The 24646-nt window shown below is 40.0% G+C and overlaps 4 protein-coding genes across 6 annotated transcripts; 2 read left to right on the top strand and 2 right to left on the bottom strand.

The window, feature by feature from the left end:
* The first annotated feature begins 2202 nt into the window (after nt 1-2202).
* Nucleotides 2203-5994, top strand: LOC121807842 (LRR receptor-like serine/threonine-protein kinase RPK2). The gene has a single exon (XM_042208181.1). It carries the CDS (start codon nt 2409-2411, stop codon nt 5820-5822), a length of 3414 nt encoding a protein of 1137 aa, XP_042064115.1. The 5' UTR covers nt 2203-2408; the 3' UTR covers nt 5823-5994.
* Nucleotides 5995-6236: 242 nt separating this feature from the next.
* LOC121807843 (nuclear transport factor 2-like) lies at nt 6237-12758 on the bottom strand. Its single transcript, XM_042208182.1, has 8 exons — nt 12593-12758; nt 9619-9806; nt 8886-9183; nt 8400-8807; nt 8083-8204; nt 7842-7907; nt 6719-6782; nt 6237-6634 (listed from the first exon to the last, which is right to left on the bottom strand). The coding sequence occupies exons 2-8, from the start codon at nt 9802-9804 to the stop codon at nt 6420-6422; spliced, it is 1359 nt and encodes a 452-aa protein (XP_042064116.1). The 5' UTR covers nt 9805-9806; nt 12593-12758; the 3' UTR covers nt 6237-6419.
* Nucleotides 12759-13604: 846 nt separating this feature from the next.
* Nucleotides 13605-16080, top strand: LOC121807846 (membrane-anchored ubiquitin-fold protein 2-like). 2 transcript variants are annotated; one of them, XM_042208185.1, is made up of 5 exons: nt 13605-13760; nt 14165-14498; nt 15316-15480; nt 15651-15747; nt 15829-16080. In XM_042208185.1, exons 2-4 carry the CDS (start codon nt 14366-14368, stop codon nt 15704-15706), a joined length of 354 nt encoding a protein of 117 aa, XP_042064119.1. In that variant the 5' UTR covers nt 13605-13760; nt 14165-14365; the 3' UTR covers nt 15707-15747; nt 15829-16080. The 2 variants fall into 2 exon arrangements, with proteins under 2 accessions (XP_042064119.1, XP_042064120.1); XM_042208186.1 differs by having other exon boundaries at nt 13608-13760; nt 14347-14498.
* A 2216-nt stretch (nt 16081-18296) lies between these two features.
* On the bottom strand, nt 18297-20949 carry LOC121807845 (EID1-like F-box protein 2). 2 transcript variants are annotated; one of them, XM_042208184.1, is made up of 4 exons: nt 20787-20949; nt 20669-20714; nt 18717-19487; nt 18297-18515 (listed from the first exon to the last, which is right to left on the bottom strand). In XM_042208184.1, exon 3 carries the CDS (start codon nt 19476-19478, stop codon nt 18735-18737), a length of 744 nt encoding a protein of 247 aa, XP_042064118.1. In that variant the 5' UTR covers nt 19479-19487; nt 20669-20714; nt 20787-20949; the 3' UTR covers nt 18297-18515; nt 18717-18734. The 2 variants fall into 2 exon arrangements, with proteins under 2 accessions (XP_042064118.1, XP_042064117.1); XM_042208183.1 differs by having other exon boundaries at nt 18297-18512; nt 20787-20948.
* Between the last annotated feature and the right edge of the window lie 3697 nt (nt 20950-24646).

Here is a 24646-nt window from a genome sequence, read left to right as displayed (position 1 = left end):
ATACACACCACACTTCTATTTCTTCTTTCACTCTTCCATTCACTCTTTCATCTCATTCTCTCTATTTCAATTTATAATGAATCCCGGTAATTTCCCAAATCCAATAGTCCCGACGGATTTCCGATGTTAGGTGGTGGTGCACGGTGGCCGGGTACAGACCCTGACGAATACCGGCCCTTCGACTCCAACACCTAGTACGATCCGGATTTCAGCTTGGATTTGTACGGGCTGTCAAACATAGAGACGTCTCCCACCCGCGCCCCCCGACCGCCCCTCTGCCTTCGCCGCCGCCTCGGGCTCCGCCCCTAAGAAGAAGAGGAACAAGCAAAGAGCCCAGAAGTTGCCGCCTACGGAGAAGAATGAAAAATTCGCCCCAGGGAGGACGAACTACAGCTTTGAAGAAAGCATTCTCCTAACGAAGTGTTGGGTTGATATTTCAGAGGACCCGATATTTGCCAACAACCAAAAGCAAATTGCGTACTGGGAGCGCATCACTGAGCGCTACAACGAGCCCAAGCATGCGGCCGCCTACAAGCGCCATAGGGAGCAGCTTCGCAAGCATTGAGATCAGATGAAGAAGCAACTCAATTTGTTCTCGGCGGAGTACGATAAGTGCTTGAGGGAGCAGGGCAGCGGCAAGAGTTTATAGATGTGCACGATAGGGAGTTTGCGTCGTACATTTCATTGTACGGCGAGTTCAAGCACTACTCCTCCTGGCTTATCGTGAAGGACAAATAGAAGTTCCAAGGAGGGATTCTGCCCATATCGGCTGCGTCAAAGAGGACGAAGAACACCGCCGTGGTGATTATACGAGCAGCGACAACGGCGCCCCTCCGATGGACCTCAACCAGCCGATGTACGAGGATGAGAGTTCGGGCACACCGATGTCCTCCCGGCGTCCCATTTGCAACAAAACTGCCAAGAACAAGGGCAAGGCGAAGGTGACGTCCTTACAGAACCCGGCCCCGACCGCTACCCCGATCTCGACCCCGACCCCAACCCAGGCCCCGACTTTGGCTGCGGCTCATGCCTGCGGGGAGTTGGTGGCGGCCGCCAATCAGAAGACACGCACAATGCCCTCAGGCAGTGCGAGGACCCGGGTGAAGGCCAATACCTAAAGTGGATGATCGATGATCTGCGCCGCAAATTGGGAATGCTGTAGAGTATGCGCTTTTTATCTGTAGTGCACTTGGTTTTTATCTCCACTCTTGTAACTTTTTTTAATGAAGTAAATGTAGGATTTGCCTTAATTGTGGTGCTTTTTGTTTATTTATTTTGCTTGATATATTTGCAAACATAAAAATTAAATACAAAATTAAATTGTGGTGCTATAGGGCGGACTATCGTGTATCCCACTGCAGGTGGAAGGGTAGGAGGATAAAATGCTGATGCAGCGGAGGATAGAGCGCCTTATCGTGGATGCTCTAATGAGACAATATTTCCATTGTGCATAACATAATAAAACTATATCTTGTAATGTAATAATTATAACAACTATATACCAAAAAAATTCATAATGAAAACAATATTGGAGAAGTAATAGAAAATTTTGAACATTCGAATATATGGAGAGAACAAAGAACAGATCATATATCATACTCAGACAACAATAAATTAATTAAGTAGTAAAAAAATAAAAAAGATACAGTACATAATGTTTAAAATCACGTTGGTATCTTACTTCTTTACCTCTTTGGTTTCATTTATTTTACGAAATACTCTATCCACATGGTTTTATTATGCCCATTAGGTTAGGTCGATTATTATAATCATATATCAAGATGTTTAATTTTAATACTAGCATTCAATATATCAGTTTTCAAAGCATGTCAAAATTTTTAGTTCATAATGTATTCAAATAGCTTGATTATCCAACTAGATTTATCGTATTAAAAAGAAACCTATTTAACCTGATTCTCTACATCCTCAATCTAATCGAGGTTTTCTAGCCATTTACATTAGATCTAGATTCTGATAGTTTCGACAATGTTAAAATGTGTATACCATCAATAAACACAGAGTAAATTAGTCGTCTGAATAAGACTCACCAATCGTATAGACATGTGAAGAGTGCAACGACTTATATTATATTGTCGTCCAGCTTAAGACCAAAATTATGTGGAATTACCGAAGAAAATAGAAAATTAATTTTTTTAAAGAGAAAAGGAAATATGAACACCAACGCGTTTTCTCAAATCAAGAAACAACTCACTGTTCTGTTCCTCTCTCTCTTTTCCTGTCACTCTCTCCTCTTTACTCCTCGTAGACTCTGTGTCACGACTTCAATTAAAAATTGCAGCAAAAGCAGCCCCAAAATTAGGGCTAGGGTTGAAGGCTTTGACGTGTTTTCAATAGAGATTGGGAGGGAGACAAGGAAGGCTCCGGGCCGGGCTTTTCGGGCTTCAGTGATGGGTCGTTCTTCTTTCATCATGAAATGGCGCCATCTCCGCAACCACAAGCCGTTGAAGCTCTTGATTCTGCTCTTCGTTTTCTTCTCAGCTCAAAATGGAGCGGTTTGGGGCTCCGATTTGGATAAATCTGCGCTTTTGGAGCTCAAGGCCTCAATTTCCGACCCCTACAGAGTGCTGAGCAGCTGGGCTTTGGACAACCCGAATCACTGCTCATGGGCCGGGGTTTCGTGCGGGCCGGGTTCGCGGGTCGTGGCGCTCAATATAACCGGCGGAGGTAATTCTTTATCTTGTGCTCGAATTGCTCAGTTTCCGCTTTATGGGTTTGGGATTAGAAGGAATTGTTTGGGTCGGGATCGTAAAATTTTGGGTAAATTGTCTGCTTCTGCTGCTAAGCTTAGCGAACTCAGGATTTTATCACTGCCTTTCAATGAATTGGGTGGTGAAATTCCTGCTGAAATTTGGGGTATGGAAAAGCTTGAAGTGCTTGATCTTGAAGGGAATTTAATCTCGGGCGCTTTGCCCTCTCGATTTAGTGGATTGAGGAATTTGAAAGTCCTTAATTTGGGATTCAATAAAATTTCTGGAGGGCTGCCAAGTTCTTTGTCAAATTGTATGGGCCTTCAAGTACTGAATTTAGCTGGGAATCAGTTGAATGGATCGATTTCGGGGTTCGTGGGCAGATTTAGGGATTTGAGCGGGCTTCATTTGTCGTTTAATATGCTTGGTGGATCTATTCCAGCTGAGATTGGTGATAATTGTGGGAAGCTCCAGCATTTGGAGCTCTCTGGGAATTTTTTGACTGATGGTATTCCAAGTGAAATTGCAAAATGCAGTGGGCTGAAGACCCTTCTATTGTACTCGAATCTGTTGGAGGAGGTTCTTCCTAGTGAGCTGGGTCACTTGAGTCAACTTCAAGTGATGGACGTTTCGAGGAACAATTTTGGGGGTCCTATTCCGCCTCAGATTGGTAACTGTACAAGTCTTTCAGTTCTTGTATTGGCAAACTCGTGGAATCCTCTTCCAAATGTTTCGAGTTTAGGTGGTGGTTATTCGATGGAAAAGCTGGCATTGCCTGCTGATGAGTACAATTTCTATGAGGGTACCCTTCCGAATGAAATTACGCGTCTCTCAAGCTTGAAGATGGTGTGGGTGCCTAGAGCAATGTTGGATGGGGACCTTCCCGATAGTTGGGGTTCCTGCAGTAACTTGGAGATGCTAAATTTGGCTGAAAACTATTACTCGGGGAAAATGCCTGTCAGCTTCAGCAACTGCAAGAAGCTGCAGTTTCTTGATTTGAGCTCCAACCGGCTTGGTGGGGAGATCAGTGACAAAGTTCCTGTACCTTGTATGGAAGTGTTTGATGTCAGTGGGAATCATTTTTCGGGTCCAATACCCAGATTCAGTTACGAATCATGTGCTCCTGTAAAGTCCTTGTATGGAGATTCTACCGGAACTTATGATCCTTCTTATGCATACCTGTCGTATTTCAGATATAGAGCTCAGCTCGAATCCTCGTTGCCACTTTCTGGAGATGGAGATAGTTTATTGGTATTGCATAACTTCGGTTCGAACAATCTCAGTGGGCCCCTACCACCAATGCCTATTGCACCTGAAAGAGTAGGAAAGCAAACTGTTTATGCCTTTCTTGCAGGAAGCAACAAGCTGTCAGGGACTTTTCCCGGAGCTTTGTTGGATAAGTGTGATCAACTTAGAGGTGTCATAGTGAATGTAAGTGACAATGGGTTATCGGGCCAAGTCCCAACTGAGATGGCCACAGTGTGCAAGTCCATGGTACTGCTAGATGCTTCCAGGAATCAGTTTTCTGGAACTCTACCTCCCAGCATTGGAAACTTGAGTTCACTTGTTCTTCTTAATTTAAGCTGGAATCCTTTGCAAGGTTCGATTCCGAGCAGCCTTGGCCAGCTAAAGGATATCAAAACTCTTTCTTTGGCTGGAAATAATCTGGATGGTTCAATCCCTGCAAGTTTGGGGCAGCTATACTCTCTCGAGGTTCTTGAGTTGTCATCAAATTCTCTATCCGGTGAAATTCCAAAAGGTCTTGCAGATTTGAGAAACTTGACGGTTCTCCTCCTGAACAACAATAAACTATCGGGGCAGCTCCCTTCCGAACTGGGAAATGTATCCTCTATCTCAGCGTTTAATGTGTCATTCAATAATCTGTCTGGGCCGCTTCCTGTCAACAGTAATATGAATCAGTGCAACAGCTTTCTTGGGAATCCTTTTATGCACTGCCCTGTGTCCTCATTGTCGTCATCAGCTGCAGAGCAACAAGGAACAGTGGGAAACTCGCCAGACACAGCTTCTTCGCCACCATCAACTTCGAGGCAACAAGGAGGCAACGGCAGCCTAAACTCAGTTGAAATTGCTTCTATAACATCAGCAGCAGCAGTGTTTTCAGTTTTCCTTGCTCTTGTCGTGCTCTTCTTTTACACCAGGAAATGGAAACCGAGGTCCAGAGTCAGCGGAACTGCCAGAAAGGAAGTGATCGTCTTCAACGACATTGGAGTCCCACTGACCTTTGAGAACGTGGTGCGTGCCACGAGCAGCTTCAACGCGAGCAACTGCATAGGCAATGGAGGTTTTGGGGCGACATACAAGGCAGAAATCTCACCCGGTCACTTGGTGGCCATCAAACGCCTTGCGGTTGGCCGCTTCCAAGGAGTTCAGCAATTCGATGCAGAGATCAAGACTCTGGGCAGGCTAAGACATCCGAACCTTGTGACCCTGATCGGGTACCACGCCAGTGAAACAGAGATGTTTCTGATATATAATTATCTACCGGGAGGCAATCTGGAGAAGTTCATACAGGAGAGATCCACAAGAGCTGTTGATTGGAGGATACTGCACAAGATTGCTCTGGACATCGCTCGGGCACTGGCCTACCTGCACGATCAGTGTGTGCCACGCGTTCTCCATCGCGATGTCAAGCCTAGCAACATACTGTTGGACGACGAGTACAATGCTTATCTCTCGGATTTTGGGCTGGCCAGGCTTCTCGGGACTTCGGAGACTCACGCCACCACTGGCGTGGCTGGAACATTCGGGTACGTGGCCCCGGAATATGCCATGACCTGCCGTGTATCAGACAAGGCGGATGTTTACAGCTACGGGGTCGTGCTGCTGGAGCTGATCTCCGACAAGAAAGCACTAGATCCCTCGTTTTCTTCCTATGGGAACGGATTCAACATTGTGGCTTGGGGGTGTATGCTACTGAGGCAGGGGCGGGCGAAGGAGTTCTTCACAGCCGGATTGTGGGATGCGGGACCACACGACGATCTGGTGGAAGTGTTGCACTTGGCAGTGGTGTGCACAGTGGAGTCGCTATCAACGAGGCCAACCATGAAGCAGGTGGTACGGCGGCTGAAACAGCTGCAGCCGCCGTCGTGTTAGGAAAGGTGTTTTAGGGATGTAATTTGTAGCTACTTGTAATTGTAAATGAGAAGTATAGCTTCCTTGCCCCATTTTTCTCTGCCATGTCCTAGATTAGGGTTAGAAGAATTCGTTTCCAAATTTCAAATATGAATATTCTGTTCAAATAATATCAATGCACAAGCTTCCTACATCACGATCTTACAATTCGTAATATATAAATATTCTTACAATTCAACTTTATAAATATTCGATTTTGTTCCGTCAGTATAGCATTTTAACGAAAATGTCCGTACTTAGTGCTAATACTAATACTACTGATTAATTAATAGTTAGTACTAATGACGAACTATTAATCCAATTATTATTTGTAGACACCCTCATATTAATTTTAAAACTTTCAATCTAAGAAAGTTGAGGCAGAGAGCTCATGGATTCGTGGAAATATGTTGTAAATTAACAATATGCTACATTCAGAATTCATTACTAGTTAGGAATAACTGAATGACTACACTAAATGTCAACCAAATCAAGAAGATAATTGATTATGATTAAATATATATATGAGTCAAATGACTAGCAACATCTGATATTTCAGGCATATATCTCACATTCGATCTACGCTGCAGCTACATGCTGAATTGGACTGAGGCGTCGGCTGCCCCGTCCTCTTCCCTGTTGGTGATATCCTTCTCCACTCCGCCCACTGCTGAAATTTCCTCGACCCCTGATGCCGTAGGTCCGACCACCACTGAAGTTGCCACGGCCCTTGAAGTTTTCATTACGAAACCCTCCCCTGGAAGAACTAAAACGGCTCCCCCTCGCGCTGCCAACTACAAGAAATATATGTCAGGCTCAGTTTATTAAGTATCACATGCATGGAACTGGGAGAATAAAAAGTTAAGGTTCTGGCTCACCTCGAGTCGTAATTCTTTTTATCTCCACAGTAGCTTGATGGTCCCCAATAGTTATAGGAGAAGCCTGAAATGTGAAAAGTAAATATTATAACATGGACTAAAAAACCATCTATAAGTTCTAATTAGAGTATGAATCACCAGAACAACAAAAATACACTAGAACTAATAATATATGATAGGCCAGGGATTGGAGAGCTAAGCAAATTATGAACATCAAAAGCAGAGAAGTTAAGCTAACTCTTCTTCCGAAAATTTCCAAATCATAAACAAGTGTGCATTTGAAGCATTCAAATGAAAGAATAATAGAATGCAAACACTTCAACCTCTCGTTCTTAGAAGGATCACCAATTGTGAACAGCTTGGACAAAATCAGCAGATCAATTGGGTATAATGGTTGATAATATGCTAAATTGTTGCATAGCACGCATGTATAGGTGAAAGAAAAAACATAAGTGGACAAAACTGTACATCAACAAGAAAAGCACCGTGACAGTCTTTTAATTTAATGTTGCAATAAACCCATTCATTGTACTCATTTCTAGGAGGAAAAACATCTCATTGTTTTCAATTAAAATGAGAATTAAAAACATTCTAGAATAGAGTTTTAATATTGGCAATCTTTGAAAAGCGCTAATCGATTTTTTCCAACAACACCAAATAACTAGGATCTCACTTCATGCAGAGTTAGTAAGTTCCATCTATATGGCTTTGAAATGAGATACGATGAGATGGAGATGTTTCAATAGTCCCGATATCTGCTCTAATGCTTAAAGCTAAACGCAGAACAAGCAACGATGAAAAGGGAAACAGTCCAGAAGCTAAAAATCATGGCAACAAGATCAAGAGTTGACGGAAAGATGATTGATACAGACAGCTTTCTTGCCAGGTCAGAATTGCATGATTCTCGTGGCATAAGATGGCTCAAACCTCAAATCATGAGGCCGCGGGATAGAAAGATGCAACTGCATTAGTAAGAAAAGGATTGCAGAAAGAGTCTAACGATGCCTTTGTGGTCCAGAACAAAAATAAACGTCAACATAAGAGCTTCAAGGAGGCTGGTTTTTGAAAGAGCAAAAGCTTTCTCGAGGCCTGTTGACAATAACTAGAATTGTAGAGCACAGACCTTGATTGCACTTTCCATGGAGCTGAATTCTTGAAACTCAACAAAGCCAAAACAGAATCCTTGTAGCTGCAAAGACAGGAGTAAGACATTATACAAACTGTCCAATAGATGCAAAATGGATTGCCAGGGGTAAGAAACACCCTGTGGCATGCATGCAAGATAAGTATGTAATACTAACATACTACTATCAGTATTATCTCAAGAAAAGAATAATGCAGTAAGAACCTGCATTATGGCTAACCTCTTTACTGCGGACTTGGACCCCATTATGCTTAATAGGTCCAAATTTTGCAAATTCGGCTTCAAGTTGAGCAACAGTCACATCTAGAGGCAAATTCCGGATGTATATGGAATGACCTTCAACTGTAAGGAAAAAACACAAAAGAACAATGGATTCATCAAATAAGGGCATAAGTAAGAATTGACAGCTATTGAACTGTTGACTACACATCATGGAGGTCTTTTATTCCATCAAGTTTTCTTAATCTCGATGTCTCATTTTATTTGCTCTTACATTGATTTGAATGTTGCAAAAGAGCTCCAAAAAAGATAAAATACCTTCATCCCGGGCATCATCAATTTCTGGGGTATTAACAGTTGCATTGTTCACTGATGCTTCAGAAACTGAAGCCTCTGCAGCAGGATTAATAGATTGCTGCTCACTCTTTCTAGAAGCTACTCTTGCTTTAGTAGGAACATAAACTTTGGCAGGTCCCTTTGTTTTAGAACTAACTATTGAAGCATATGACTTTTTTGGAGCATCCTCGTGGGATGCAGAAGTAATTGGTTCTTCTGCTAATGCATGCTTCTCATTTGAACAAGCTTCAGCTTCCACCACAATGTCTCTAGGGTGGCTAGCTACTCTCTCATCAATCACTAGGCCATTATCTTTCTCCTTAACAGTCTTAGTTCCCTCTGTGTAAGTTATATTTTCTTCTTTGGGGGGATCAACCACCAGCGCAGGCTCTGAAAACAAATTAGCAAAGATAAGAAAGTCATCCTGAAAAGCATCTTTGCTCAGATTTTAGAATGAGAAGTGAAAACCTGGATCTTGTGGCAAAGAACTGGATGGGATGTCATCAGCTACAGTAGCCACCTCTGAGACAACATCTGATTTACTCTCCTCCACGTATCTGAAAACATCATTAAAAACATAGTATCCCTTGTCTTGAGGAGCAAGGAAAAATGTTTGCGTGAATTTCCTTCTCATGTTGTCCTTTCCAGTCAAGCACCCAGTCACAAGGACTATGACACCCTCCTTAAAAGAACTCTGAGCATCAGCAGTTTTTATCTCTGCCTTCTTGTTCTTGTAGTCCAAGTTACATATCTCCTCATTTATGCTCTGGTTAAAAATGAGACTAGCATTAACTCCATAATCTTCATTAAACCTCCCTTGCTGATCAGAAGCTAAACTTAAAAAAACAGTATAACTAAATTAGGCTATCTAGAACTAAACTTATTGATCAAAAGCAGGGCCTTGAGTTATAGGTCATAGCAATTCAGGTAGGTGAAAACAGAGGATGTGAAGGTTAGCCTAATTGGATCCGCATTTCAGTTATCTGATCTCCACTCAATTTTTACAAGAATGTTAGAATCTTTTTCTCTTATATGATGCATGGAAAAACCTGAAATCGGTCTCATGTAGTATAGGGTACTATATGGATACATCAAGAACTAGTGGAACAGCTGTGCTGTATTCAAAAGAGAGACCTGAGTAAGAGGACTTAACTCAGATATCTGAGATATTAGCAAGTATGAAAATGAAAGCTTGACTCACTTTCATGGTTGTCACAGTTTTCATGTCACCATTAAGATCCGGTCGACTCAACATACTTGCATCTTGGTAAAACCGATAAACCAGCTCAGGAGAACGGTGGAGAATATGGTAATACTGCTCAACAAAGGCATTTCCAATCACTTGAGGTCTGGGAGCTGGCAGAGAACTCTCAGTTTGCGTTGTCATTCCTAAAGGAGGGCTCAAAAAATGATAAGTAAGGAAAAAAACATCACCCTGAAATGTTCCATTCAAGATTACCATGAAAAAATAAGTAGAGAAGAGTCCTATAAATTTAACTTTCTAGAAGTGTTTACTTAACCAAAAAGTGAATGGAATAAATATCGGCAATAACTAAAACCCAACTAAACTCCAAACCGAACAATAAAGCACATATACACAAACAAAGATTCGTCATTAATTACTGGCGGAATACCACATGCTCGTGCAACAACAAAAAATCAACATCAAAATAGATAGCAAACAAAAGTGCAGAAAATAATCAATAAAAATTTTAAAGAATACGAAAAAAACCATCATCACTTAATTTTTGTGTCAAACCATAAACCCTAATAATAGTGATACGAGTAAACTCGTATCGAGAGATAACTGCGAGAGATCGCGGAGAAAATGTTGGTTCGTTCGCAGGATCCTCCCGTCGAGCAGCCAACTATCGTTCAACTAGGGTTTTTGATAAAGTAAATTGCAGAGAAAAGTAAAAGAAGATAAAAACATAAAGATAAATATATTTCTTAAAAAAATGAATGATTCAAAAGATAACAAAGGCTCCTATTTATAATAGGAGTAACCTAACTTAATGATCAAGAAATAAATATCCTAATTATATAGAAAAGATATAGAAAATCACTAATTAACTAATTAACTAAATAATAGAGATATGGTGGTATTCCATAGATATTCAAGGTGGAAACCACGATAAAATGAAGAGTGGCGAACAAAAGCTTTGGCGAGGTATCCCCACCCAGATCAAACGCACACCGAACAGTAGAGCATCTCCCTTCATCACCTCCATCAAAAATCATCAAAGGATGACCATTGTGGTTGCCAAAATTCATTGTTAAAATGGGAAGCTTGTCCACGCGTCCCAGAATGCTCAAACACGACGTGTCCTTGCGCGGAGGAATCCACTGTGTATCACCGTCAAGCGATGTTGGTCGATGATTCATTCTTGCAACATCACCATCAATTGGATTCGCGGCATCATTAAAACCTATATCATCCAAATTGTGAAATTTCTCTGTAACTCTACTCTTGCCGAGAGAAGAACTAAAGCAGTCGCGTTTCACACCCTCTGAAATCCCCAATTTTATAGAACCAGGGAAAACAACAAGTACAAAATGAGGGACCGATGTTTGAATGGTATTGGAGTCGCCCGATTGAGAGATCACGGCTAGTGGGGGTGGGTCATCGTCTAACAATTCGCCCTCATCTCCACTGATATCGGGGCTGCACGGAGGAGCTGGCGGGGGCAGATTCATGGACGAGACAGCAGCTGCAGCGGGCAGTGGGGCGGCTGTGCGGCAATGGCTCGTCGCGGCGTGTGGATCGCCCACGCAGCGTGCGTTTGCATCCATCCAAGACTCCAATTTTCTGACAATTGCAGTCAGGCGCTCGAGCTGTGAAACCAAGGCTACCTCCGGTAGATTCGGTTCCAAAGTCGACATCACCAAATCACATGGCATGTCGAGGGGCTTCATATGGCCGACGTTGTTGTATGGCGGTTGGTATGGAGGCGATAGTGGCTGGAGGGGCTAGTAAGGCGACTGTGCAGCGGTGTATACCAGATGCCCGTCTGGTGGGTCAGGTTCGGGTCACGGGTAGAACACCGAAGAGGGCCTTGGCATACTAAAGGGAGGCGCTGGAATTGGGCGCGCCGGGTCTGGATAGGAGTATCCAAATTGCACGTTCTGACTCTGGGGTACCAACACGATGTGGGGCTCAGCATGGGCAGTGGCGAGAGGAACGGTCTGTCGAATTGTAAGACCTGTCGGATCTGTTGATAGACAGGTTGCCATGACTGGGTTCCAGCGTTGAAGTAACTCGGCTGTGCATAGGGGCCTGGTACGTTCGTGTTGAAGCACAACGGTGTATGGGCGGCCAGACCAATTTCCTCCAGCGCTAGCATCTCTAGATCGTCGATTGAAAGAGGTTGGCTATGCTGGAGACTGAAGAACTGATAATGGAAAAAATATATGTGGGCGTGTCTTCCTCGCACTTAGAGATCGTCTTCACCGATGCAGAATTTCCCCCGTCGATCAGCTTGGGGTCGAATTGGGAGATGAGCATGAAATGAAAGCACCAGTCGATACGAGTAAACTCGTATCGACAGATAACTGCTAGAGATCGCAGAGAAGATTTTGGTTCGTTCGCGGGATCCTCCCGTCGAGCAGCCAACTATCATTCAACTAGGGTTTTTGATAAAGTAAATTGCAGAGAAAAGTAAAAGACGATAAAAGGATAAAGATAAATATATTTCTTCAAAAAAATGGATGATTCAAAAGATAATAAAGGCTACTATTTATAATAGGAGTAACCTAACTTAATGATCAAGAAATAAATATCCTAATTATATAGAAAAGATATAGAAAATCACTAATTAACTAAATAATAGAGATATGATGTATTCCAAAGATATTCTGGTATCAAATAGTTTCACCATAAATGTGCAACTACATATCTCAGCTTCACATAGTAGAAGATGGAGTATAAAAGTAACAAAAAATGGACAGCTTTACTGATTCAACCAGCAGATCTAACCGTGAAAAAAAATCAAAAGCAAACCTTAGGAAGCAAAGTAAGAGCGAATGGAGAGCTCATTGAGCAAATCTAACAATTAAACAAGCACAGTTTCTGATCAATAAAAAAAAAAGCGAGCAATAAGTTGGCATTTTGCAGTGATCACGTTGCAAAGCAAAATCATGAAATGATCTGATTCGTTGGATAAATCGATTGTTACCTGATTGAAGAAACTCGATTTAGGAGCAGATGGTGACACCGACAATGCGGAGAAAATGAGTATGAAGTAAAGGAGACGAATTTTGGTTGTCGAACGAGGCACACAAGATTCAAAGTCTTTGAATAGTACTCCCTTGTACTAGAAACGAAAATATTACTCCCATCTACAAAAACAAAGTAGTCATACACTCCACCAAATTAGTCTATCACTCTATTTTATTTGAAATATTATATACTATATTTGATTTATAAAATTAACAAATTTAATGATACTCCTTCCCCAACTAAAATAATTTAAAATTTTAATCCTAAATAGATAATCATTCTAATAATATGCTGTAGTAACTCAACATCACCTATATCTATTTCTCTAATGAGTTCTTGTCTCTCATTTCATATTAATACTATTCATAACCATTTATCCTCTTTAGTTTGAAAAATTATACTACTACTACTATCATAATTGAATATAATTATTATGTTTGATTTATGAGATTAAATCTCATAATTTATTTTTTAATACATATTTATATGATAATGAGTCATAGTCACTTCTCCAACTAAAATAATTATCCTATTACAATTTAGTCTTATAATAAATAATTATATAATATTTCTAGAGAGTGTTCGGTTTGCAAGATTGTATCCCGAGATTAAAATAAACTCACAACTCAATTCTAAATTATATCTTGATATTATTTTTATCTAGAAAATCGAACACCACTCTAATGAATTATACTCACCTTAATAGATAATCATATTGACAATATTCTAAAAAAGTTAAATAGGAAAGTCATGTGGCTTTAATTTCCACGCGAAAAAAAATTATAAACAAAACTAAATCAAAATAAAAATTATAAAATTTGGTAATATTAACATAAAAGAAAATTTAGTAATGGAATATTGATACAACCACCGTAATTTAGTGAACATGAAATTAGGCACATTCATAGATCCACGTCCATGTCAATTGTCAAAGTTCCACCGAATTAAAGTGGAGTAGTAACATTTAATTACTCAGTTACTCGCTTCATTGGCCGCTTCTCCTTTTCCGTATTTTGAGAACCTACTGCAACTTGTTCTTCTTCCTTTCCACTTACTGGATTCGTTGTTTCTTGGAAACTAAAAATCTTCTATAGGAATATCAAAGGAAGCAGATCCCACATCAAGTACGCTGTTTTTGCAATTCTTTTTTCTACTTCTTATGAATTTGAATTTTGGGATTTTGATGATATATGGAAATCGAGTAGAATCTAATTTTTTTTCTTCATTAGTTTTGGGTTTTTGACTTGTCGATAAATTCGATCTTAAAGTGGAATTAAAATAAAGATTTCCACGATCTTTGTTGAATCTGGAAATAGAAAGAGCTAATAATCTTGATCCCAGAGGGTTTATTGTAAAAGAGCTGTTTAGATTCTGCTGTCAGTTAATTAGCTTCCATTTTATTTAGCTTTTATGTGTCAGTTTTATTTTACGTATTCTTGAATTTGCTATTTTGAATCGAAGATGCACATTATATTTTACAGTGATGAATAGTGCATTTAGTTAATCATGCATTGACATTCTTTGATAGGGAGTTGGTATAATGTTCCTGCGTTTAATCCAATAATCCAATATCAGCTGCCCAGAATTGGGGGTGCTGCTGTTGTGAATCATCAGGAGAAGCAAATCTTTCAATACCTATAGTTAATTCTTGATAGATTGCTTCGTGATTTTGTGGAGTGAATAATCTTGGTGTTAATTCTCAACTACAAGAGTGGGGTCTGATCTGGAGATGTCTGGAGCACAAGAACAGTTAGAGATCAAGTTTAGGCTGATCGATGGATCAGATATTGGCCCAAAAAGCTTTCCAATAGCAACGAATGTTGCCACCATGAAGGAAAATATCATATCTCAGTGGCCTAAAGGTAGATAAAACTTTCAAATAGATATGATTCTCTATGTGTGTATTTGTGATTTCTATAGATTTGCTTTTTAGCTGTGTTGCTCCTACGGTTGAGATTAGCAGCCCACTATTTGTTGTCAATCCATCGAGGCATTGTCCTATTTCATTTTTTTGGTTGTGGTTGTGCTAGAATTTAAACTTTACATGTGCCTTTGATGGGGCATGTAGCTGCAAATCTTTAATGTGGGTTGTTTTCAAAGTTGAGATAGATACGTATGTGTAGTAGTTAATCTCATATTCTGTATCCCTCAAGGAGAAACTGAAATCTTGAGCTATGACTTTCTCAGTCTTTTCAATGAAGACTAGAGAATGAATTTAGATCTTATTTACTTTAAAAGATCAGGAATTAAATAACTCTAGTTATGATATGATAAGTCTTGTATGCCTTTATTACCGGATTGCTATTTTATGATTAAGGTCTGGACCTTCCAAAAATGTGTATGGCTCTAAATATAGATAAAGCCTAGCCTATAGGGATCTCTTTATTACCGTAAGAGATGTGCAATAATGTACCCAAAAATTCATATTTAGGACTGCTGGAAGTGTCGACACTATAGTTGATGAACAAATGCAGTTATAGATATGAGGGAATGCATGCATCTTGTCACCTGCATTTGCAGTGTAATAACACCATAGTCATTATGTTGTAAGCATCTCACAATGCTGTAAAAAAGTTTGATCTGTCTCAAAATGATAATACAAGTGTTACAATTGTTGGCAATTCTAATAATTTCTAGCTATTAGTTTAATACTGATCTTAATATGTATCTTTGAAACAGATAAACAAAATGGTCCACTTACAGTGAAAGACATCAAGTTGATTAGCGGGGGAAGAATATTAGAGAACAACATAACTGTGGGAGAATGCAGGGGCCCGTTATATGATATTCCAGGTGGAGTAACGACCATGCATGTCGTTGTTCAACCTCCGGCCAAGGAGAAAGGTTTGGTCTAACATTGTTTGAGAATTCATAAATGGAGTACAAATACAATAAAAATAACATTTGATCAGTTTGCAATTTGTGCGAAAAATCACTCTCATTTGCCTTCTCTTCCTTCCACTTTTCCATGTCACATCTCATTAAAGTATGTCAATGTTTTCATCTTGGCACAGAGAAGAAAATGCTGAGTGATTCAAAGCAGAATAAATGTGGCTGTGTGATATTATGAGATGCAGCTCCAGAAGCAACAATACATTCCACGTATTCCAGGTTGGTTAGTAGCATTTTTATTCACTTACAAAAATGTTCTGTTGATGGCAAACTTGATTCTTGTTTAATGATTGAATACAGATAAGGTAATGGAGTTAGGAACAACACGGAGACATGTGTAATTCTTGGTTCTTAGAAAACAGATGGTCAAATGTGAAGTCCTCATAAATCATACTCAGTCTAGATTCAGGCGTCCAGATATCAGGCATTTCTCGCAACCATTATAGTTGCTGATATCACTGTTTTAATTCGTTTGAGGATTTATACACTGTTTTTGGAAATAAGACATTTACAGTTGCTGAATGGGAAAATGGTTTAGTTCTTGGGTCAAAATTCATTTTTGCTTTGTATGTGCAGTAAGTTTTAGTTTTTCCTTGAACTGGCCACAATACTATTTAGCACAATGGGCAGTATAGCCATTCATGTGCACGATGTGCCTTTGTAGTTGCGTACAAAAAAGGTGGGCGGATATTGTTTTTCTTGTATTTCATCAGGTGTGGCAGCTGCCACAACTGTTCTTGGTGGAGAGATTCTGCAGTCTCTTTCTTGCTTGTCATTGAGCCAATAATAGATGCACAGATTGAGCTTTTATAGGTCGAGCCAATGTCTTACACTTTTATGCAGGCCATTTGGTGTTGGGGCTTTTGCTTGTAAGAAAAAAAATGACAGAAATGGCCTTTATTAGGCTCAATAATGCACATAGTTGTTTAGTTACCCAGAATTAACTAACTCAAAGCCTGAGAAAAAGCAGAGGCGCATCTCCCTCCATTTAATAAACCGTAAATATTGGTGGTTTATGTTAAGAAATGAATTTTCCTATTTTTTTTTTCTATTCTGTCGTTTTTTGGCTTTAATGAAATTTTGACTTGTCTATCATAAAAAAGGTGTAATAGGTGTAATTATAAAAAGACTAAAGACCCTTTTTGGTCATAAACATATGACGATTTTATGATTTTGGCCCAAAATATTATCTTTTGAATTATTTGGTCCCCCACAAATAAAAACGGATCACATTTGGTCCGAATTGGACGGAACTGTTAAATTTAACAATAAACAAATCTTAATTGAATCTTGACTGGATTAAGAATTAATAATTATATTTTATTAATGTCTAATATCTAATTAACCCAAAACTAAAAAATTACAAATTTTACGTTAATAATTTTTGACAAAAATAAAATAAAACATAAAATGATTTAACAATACTAAATGGAATGAACCGATGGTCTATCTCCCCAATCTCTCTCTTTACAATTCCTACACTGAATCTCGTCTATCTCCCCCATCTCTCGCGGGCGGTTCAACTCTGGTTCGGGGCGGCGATTTACCTTCGATTCAACCCCAGTCTCACGAAAAACCCTAGTTCTCCTTGAGTTGGTTCGTGGATGACTCCTATCACCGTTGCTTGGGCGATCCTCGTGATAATAAGTACACGTTTGAGAGGAGGAGAAAGGCGAAACACAGTCAACCAGCTCCGAGTGAAAATCGAGAAGGTAAGCTTTGCCTTGATTTTGTGTTGATTTGTCTTGATTTTGTCTTATTTTCTTGATTTTGTGTCGATTTGTCTTGATTTCGTACCGAAATGGCAGAATTCATACCGGAATCGGAGGCCACGTCCACCGCCACTCTCACTGGTCTCTCTGCTGTAGTTCGAATGGTCCATGGTTGGTTAGTTTGGGTTACTTGAGGTTCTTACAAAAACTAGGGTTTCTCTCCAAAACAAACCGAGGAAGAAGATGAATGAGAGAAAAAGAATGTAAAATTATACTAGGGTTTATAAATGACAAGCAGTTCCTTTTGATAATAATAATTTCGAATAAAATTCGAATTTTTTTAAAAAAGAATAAAAATTCGAATATAAACTCTTAATCCGGTCAAAATTCAATTAAGATTCTTTGACTGTTAACTTAAACAGTTTCATCCCATTCAGACCAAATGTGACCCGTTTTTATTTGTGATGAACCAAATAATTCAAAAGATAATGTTTTGGATCAAAATCATAAAAACGCCATATATTTAGTACAAAAAAGGACTTTAGTCTTATAAAAAAAATGAAATACTACCTAACAAACCAACCAAACATGATGAAATGCCAAGATACGAAGTCATTTCTAGGCCCACATTGGAACAAGTCTAAATCTCTAATCCAAAGGATGACATTAGGATTTCAGTTTAGTCCACTATATATATAGTTGAACCTAAAGGATACATCCCTCATTCATTTGGCGATGAAATTGGACTAAAAAAAATTGGACTAGTAAACAATGTGTGATGGAATATTAGAAGCATGAGTATCTAGTAATCAGCTACATTTAACATTGTTGACAGTTAAAGGAGGATATCAGATCGGAAGATCCAAACTACGGGGCGAGGCCAGCATGTGATCTAAATACGTTGAGAAAGATGAGGATACCATAGTAGCGGACAGCATTTGGCAACGGCCAGTTGCCTCTATTTAGAAAGTTGGGATCAGGAGCGGTCTCCGACATAGACTCTAGAAGCCAAGACCAAGCGTATTCACCAACGCAATGAGACTATTGCCACACCAATAAATTAATTTCCCTTGATGTAATAAGCCCTTATAATCAAGTTAAGAGTCGTTTAAATTAATTGAAGACAAGCACTTGTATATTACATACTCTCAAGCTGCACTTCCATTCAAATGTACAAACAATGGGTAGATAGAGTAGTTAACAATCATGTGTGTGGCCAGCTGAGTAAATACAATTTATAGCAGCCACCATTAAGCATCAAGTCTTTGACACCTGCTGAAATTAAATAGAGATACCGGTAAACACATTTTCTGGACAATTATCTACTCTACCAAATATGTGAAAAGTGTAGAAAATGAGCAAACAAATGTTTTCCAACCTATACCATCAAAGAAAATGCACTCTTATTAGCTACAAACAACTAGTAAAAATTGTCTAATACAGAACTGAACATGAGATTCAAGTAGCAAAGCCTACCTGGCCTCTAATCATGCCTCACTCTTCCGATGCTTCATCAGTGTCCGACAAGGGCAAGAGGGTACTAATCCCGAGCACATGTCCATTAAGGCAAACATAGTACTCGATGCAATCATCATAAGCACCCAACCGGCAGCTAGCACTCGATGGTATCATCTTTGCCGCGAGCATGTTCCATAGCTTTGCCTTACAGTAAGGGCAGATCTCAGTGGGATGCAGTGGAGCGCTTCTGTTTATGAGTAGTTTCCTGACCTTTGAAGTAGCAAAAGATTTGAATATTCCACGAAAGAATCCCACATCACCATCATCCCCCTGGTCAAGGTGCTCACAAGGATCTGATACGTATAAGACATCTGTTCTGCATTGTGGTAGCAAAAAGCTCTTCCCTGATGTCCTTGAGAAGCGTGTACGGTAGACAAAATGACCTGGAATGTGACTACTACTGAACAGCCCATCCTTGCGCGATCCAGAACAATATATGAGCAGCTTACCAAGAGCTCTCCAATTTCCATCTACACTATGACTCCCACTTGACTGCATATCAAGCATCATCTTAGGAGCTCGAGTCTTGCAGAATTCCTTCCAAAGAACACGTTTGGCAAGATCATCAAACCATTTGCAAGCACAAGAAAGTGCTGCAATCAATTTCGGGTTCCAATTTAAATGGTTAAAAACTAAAAATATGATTTCTTCACTAAGGTGACCTTTTGTACAAGCACAACTTGGCGAATGTACGCAGCGGTATTGCTTTGTCAGGATCATTTTCCGAACCTGGAACAAAAAGAGGCATTGTGATTAATATCTAGTTCGGCGCCAGAAATCCCAGTGGCACCCATATCCTTGACCAGGAAAGTGGTAAGCTAACAACTAACATTCACTGATGAGATATGCAAGAAGAATCCAGTTGTATATCCAAAAAAGCAGGATTAAGAAGCCATGAGGTAAAATAAGGCGGCATCTCAAAAATGAAGACTGAATACTATATAAGATATCAAATGTAGCAAGAAGGGAATTTGTGTGCGAAAACATGAAGAAATATAAGCGTTTGCTTTTACTTTGTATCTTTAGATCAAGACCCATAACTATTGGTACAAGATAAACAAGTTGGCTAAGAGAAATAGTTCTAGACAAGTGCTAGAACGATTGCATGTCTTTCTGTATCAGCGAATCAGTCTTTCATCATCCATATTGTTCAGCTATTCTCTTCTAGGGAGCAGAAACTAATTAAACAAACAGGTGGCTAACTACAGAAAAGAGAAACGAGAGAAACTCCCGGGAACCAGACACTCATTGAGCAAGAACTGAAAGTTTGAAACCACCTAGGGACTAATGGTCTGCCAATTTGTAGACCGAATGTTGTTAAACCAACTAATTCCCCCAAGTAGTAATAGAATAGAACAGTCTAAATGCAAGAAAACAGACAACCACAACCCGTCACACAAGTGACTGGTGTCAGACATACACAGACACAGAGCACGAGCTTTATCCTCCAACACAAACCACCAAATTGGAATAGCTCTAAGCCAAAGGATGACAATAGAATTTTACTGAAAGGAAGAGCTTTGTCCACTATATATTGTTGAACCCCAAAAAAGCTTACTGGCTGGCGAGGTGATTGAAAGATACATGTCTCAGCACATGTAATTTACACGAATTTAATGAGAAGACCAGTCTGTGCAAAATCCTGAAAGAATATGTCAACCATCCAACGAAACTCAATACATGTAATTGTTAACACAACCTGCATTGGTAGCAACTAATTCGAAACCAATAATCACATGCCTAAACGTCCTTAGAACTCTAAAATCCACCCCAAACTCCACATAAGGAAACCCAAACAAACCCATCATCCAAAACTGTAGAAAAGATTTCCTCAAATTCAAAATGTTAATCCGTCGAATACAGAAATAAATAAGCAAACGTCTTCATTTCCATGAAAACAATATTCTAACCTCACTTCAAAAGCAATCCCGATTTAGCATATTCCCCCGGGCTCAGCTGCATGAACAAGAAAGAAGAAATTAGGGATTTGCGAAAGCACATCTTGAAGCACAAAATTTTTGCAAGCACCTGATAACGAGCAAAAATGGTGAATCTTGCCGATTCTTGAAAACAGTTTTGACCCATACATGGGAAGAAGAAATCAATTTTGAGCTAAGAGATTTTGCATTGAGCGATTTGGATGGAGTAAATAAAAGGGTTTACGAGAATGGGAGTTGGTATCTAGAAGAGCTATGGAAATGATAACTTAACCAGGCTGTCACGTATATACATTCACTATTTTTTTGAAGTGTAAGTAACCTCCTTTTGTTTTTAACTAACGAAGTCAGGTTGACTGAAAATCGCCAACAAAATTGTTTATACTGAAAGTATGTGATAAACGTTCTTGGATATTTGGAGGTGGATTATTTTTTGGGCTGTGATTAAATGAGGCCCAGATAGGAATTGGGCCGGTGGCTGCCCTAGCCCAATGCCCGGGTGATATACACCCCTGCCACTCCTCTCTGCCTCTTGACATTCGAAACACTCTATCTTCTCTCTACTCTCTCTCGACTGTTGAAATCCTCTCTTCTCTTCTTCTTCACCGATGAGTCTCTAGTTGTTTCTCTGTGATCTTTCATGGTTATTTGAGTGATTGATCTTGTGTGAGTGTTGGAGAAGGCAACTGCTTCGGTTGCTGTGGTGTTGGTGAAACTAGGGTTTTGTGTGTGAGGGTTTTCTGTGAGTCTGTGTTCGAGAGGTTTCAGATCTGGCATAGTGGAGTTGTTTGGGGTTGATATCTATTGTGTGAGGTGAATCACTAGTGGATTCAACGGTGCTCCCTTGGATCTGGTTTCTGGAGAATAGATTCGTACTATTAGCGGGTGGCTGAGCCATTGCTAAGATCTATTCGGTTTCTTTGTGTTTCTTGTGTTTCCTGCTTACTTGTTTGCTTTACTCTTAAGATCCGAGAGGATCCTTGTTGTTTTGCTAACGTGTGTGTTAAGTGTGCAGGGTTCATTGAGGGTCCAGTAGCATCCGGTCAATGAGGGCTAGGATTCTTATGTAATAGCTAGATTCTTTGTAAATAAGCCGCGTGGGTGAGAGTTTGGCTGAGCTCTCTTGTATAAGAACAAAGAGGTCTCGGTAAATAGTGAACCCGGACTTGTCTGATCCCTACAGTGGTATCAGAGCCACGAGGGGACTAGTCTGGCACGCTGAGTAACATTAAGGAGGTGGGCAAGTGAATCCTTCTTCGAGTGAGGGTTCGCTCTGGTAAATTGGCTGAATATCCTGTTTTCTTTTTCTGTTTAGTGCCAAATATATGATTGAGATATTGTTTGCTGGTAGACAGTCTTTGGCAAAGACTTAGACTTAGGCCGTTTCTTGCTTTCTCTGTGTTTATTGCTTCCGTTATTTCTTGGTGCTCTGTGATTTCTGATCTCTCATTACTTGACCACCAAGCATTTGTACTGCCTAAGTGACCCCCTGCGCCCTCCAGAAGTGAGTTATTGCGAACTGGGATAGTCTTAGCCAATGTGCTCGTGACAGTCAGGGATTTGAGGTCTGATTTGTTGCGAAAGTTGTGTGAAAGTGTGCCTGGTCTTGCTGTGTATGTCACTGTGCCTGAAAGTTTGTAAGGTTGTGTGTTTCTGTCTTGCTTCTTGTGTTCTTGCAAAAGTGATTTCAAAGATGTCTAAACCTGTTGGTTTAATTCATTTTAATGGCAAAAATGATTTTGTGATTTGGAAACAGAAGTTGAAATGCATTCTTATTCAACAGAAAGTGTTTAAAGCTGTTGATGGTTCTTTACCTGATGACACTTCTCAAGAAAAACTGGATGAAATGAATGAGTTGGCTAGAACTACTATTGTTCTCAATTTGTCTGATTCTGTGATTAGGAAAATTGATCATATTGAATCTGATTCTGAAATGTGGAAACACCTTGATACTTTGTTTACTGAAACTTCTATGTCTTAAAGGATGTATTTGCTTGAAAAATTGTTTAAATTTAAGCTTGACTTGTCCAAGGATATTGATGATAATGTGGATAGATTTCAGAAGCTTGTGCAGGATATTAAAAGATCTGGTGATCAAACAATTGATCACCAACAAAGTTCTAAAGTTCTAGGGGGAGGTTTGCTCGGATAGCAGTGTCGGTTGACCTTTCGAAAGTTCTAAAGTCTCGGTTTGGGTCAATGGGATTCCTTATAATGTGAGTACGAGGCACTTCCGTTGATTTGCTTTGGCTGTGGGAAGTATGGCCACCTAAAGGTGGCATGCCAGGGAGAAGTTAGGGAGGAAATACAAGCAGACGACGAGGGTGTTGTTACGGCTTCGGCTGTAACGGATTCCCCAAGCCTCAAGAGAAGTTTGGGCAGTGGATGGTGGTTGAACGAAAGTCGAGAGGATGATGCGGGATGGGCCATGTTTGGGAAAAGATTCTGGTGGATCTGGGTTGGGAAAAGATTATGGTAAATTGGATAAAAATCCTTTTGCGGCATTGTCAGATATGAATGGGACCCAGCGTGATAGTAGGAAAGGAAAAATGGTTGAAACAAATGAAGATTCTGAGGTAGCTGGTAGTGATATTGAGGAAGATTTGGTGAGATTCTCCCCAGCAAATTGTGGCACTAACTTTAGAGGAATTTGTTATGCTAAAAAATACGCATGTGGGAGAGACTTGTGGGGTTAACATTGTTGAAGCAGGCCCACAAACAAAAAAAGGCTAAGGGCTGGGAGAAAAGCAACGTGAAAGCCCAAAAAGGAAAGGGCAGCAAAATCACTTGTAACTTAAATATTGGGCATAAGAAGGCTGGCATAGGAGGAAAAACAAAAGATGGGCCCGACCCGAAGCAGACATTAAAAGATCTGGTTTTGGGGGTTAGAAAAGGGCAAACAAAATTGAACACCCATTAGCATACATCGGTTAAGATAAATGACAACAAAAGCATAATCTTAGGTGAATTAATGGTGAACAAGAACATGGAAAATTCAGGGAATCTACCAGCAGCTAAAGGTCCGGGGTTGGCTGGATTACCTGATTCTACTGACCGTCGACTCCTCCAGACCGAACCCCCTGATATTGCAAAAGATAAAAATCCTGAGGCTCTCGTTCCAGTTGCTGAAGCTGTGAGCAAACTCTGGAATTTTGGACCTCGACTCTTCAATGGAAGATGGTGAAGATGATGTGCTTGGAGAAGCTGTCCGTCTCGGTTAGTTTAACTCATCTTCGAGTTGCCCATTTCTGCCATTCTTAATTATAATGAAGCTGAAGATTGTTACATGGAACTGTCAAGGTGTTGGGAAAGCCAATTTTGATAGGGTCTTTCGCAATTTTAGTTGGGAGTTTGCGCCAGATATTTTTGTTTTAATGGAAACTAGAATACGTGGAGATAGAGCAGATGCAGTTGTTGGTAAATTGGGATATCAATTCTCACATAGAGTGGGGGCAACTGGCTTTGTGGGTGGTATATAGGTGTTGTGGAATGATAATATTAAAGCTAGACATTATATATAACCATAGACAGTTTGTTCATTGTCGGATACAAAAAGGTACTCCGCAAGAAGTACTTTTTACCACTTTTGTGTACGGCAGCCCGCAACCGGCTAAGCGGAGAGTTCTGTGGGAGTTCCTTCAACTGCTAGCAGCCGAGGTATCTGGTCCATTGATTATCTCAGGGGATTTTAATGCTATTTTGAATCACTATGAGAAGAAAAGTAGTATTGTTGCTTCCTCAAGGGTTAGTCCAAGTTTTCAGCGATTTGTTATTGATTACATGTTGCGTGATATGGGGTTTTGTGGTCCGATGTTTACTTGGAACCGGGGATCAGTTTATGAGAGACTTGACCGAGCCTTGTGTAACAATCTGTTTGACGAAACCATGCCCGAAACGTCAATTTTCCACCTCCCACGGATTAAATCTGATCATAGGCCTATGTTGATTAAT

The sequence above is a fragment of the Salvia splendens genome, chromosome 6 (assembly GCF_004379255.2).
Source record: "Salvia splendens isolate huo1 chromosome 6, SspV2, whole genome shotgun sequence".
In the NCBI taxonomy this organism is placed as follows: Eukaryota; Viridiplantae; Streptophyta; class Magnoliopsida; order Lamiales; family Lamiaceae; genus Salvia; species Salvia splendens.
Note: the sequence above shows the minus strand (reverse complement) of the source record. Positions and strands in the feature narration are given on the sequence as shown.

Excerpts from the sequence above, each read along its gene's own strand:
- LOC121807842 (XM_042208181.1), top strand. The coding sequence starts at position 2,409 with ATGGGTCGTTCTTCTTTCATCATGAAATGGCGCCATCTCCGCAACCAC.
- LOC121807845 (XM_042208184.1), bottom strand. The coding sequence starts at position 19,478 with ATGATCCTGACAAAGCAATACCGCTGCGTACATTCGCCAAGTTGTGCT.
- LOC121807846 (XM_042208185.1), top strand. The coding sequence starts at position 14,366 with ATGTCTGGAGCACAAGAACAGTTAGAGATCAAGTTTAGGCTGATCGAT. Across the intron at positions 14,499-15,315 it reads CATATCTCAGTGGCCTAAAG|ATAAACAAAATGGTCCACTT; the intron begins GTAGATAAAACT and ends TCTTTGAAACAG. Across the intron at positions 15,481-15,650 it reads ACCTCCGGCCAAGGAGAAAG|AGAAGAAAATGCTGAGTGAT; the intron begins GTTTGGTCTAAC and ends ATCTTGGCACAG.
- LOC121807843 (XM_042208182.1), bottom strand. The coding sequence starts at position 9,804 with ATGACAACGCAAACTGAGAGTTCTCTGCCAGCTCCCAGACCTCAAGTG. Across the intron at positions 9,184-9,618 it reads AAACTGTGACAACCATGAAA|AGCATAAATGAGGAGATATG; the intron begins GTGAGTCAAGCT and ends ATTTTTAACCAG. Across the intron at positions 7,908-8,082 it reads TCCAAGTCCGCAGTAAAGAG|CTACAAGGATTCTGTTTTGG; the intron begins GTTAGCCATAAT and ends CTGTCTTTGCAG.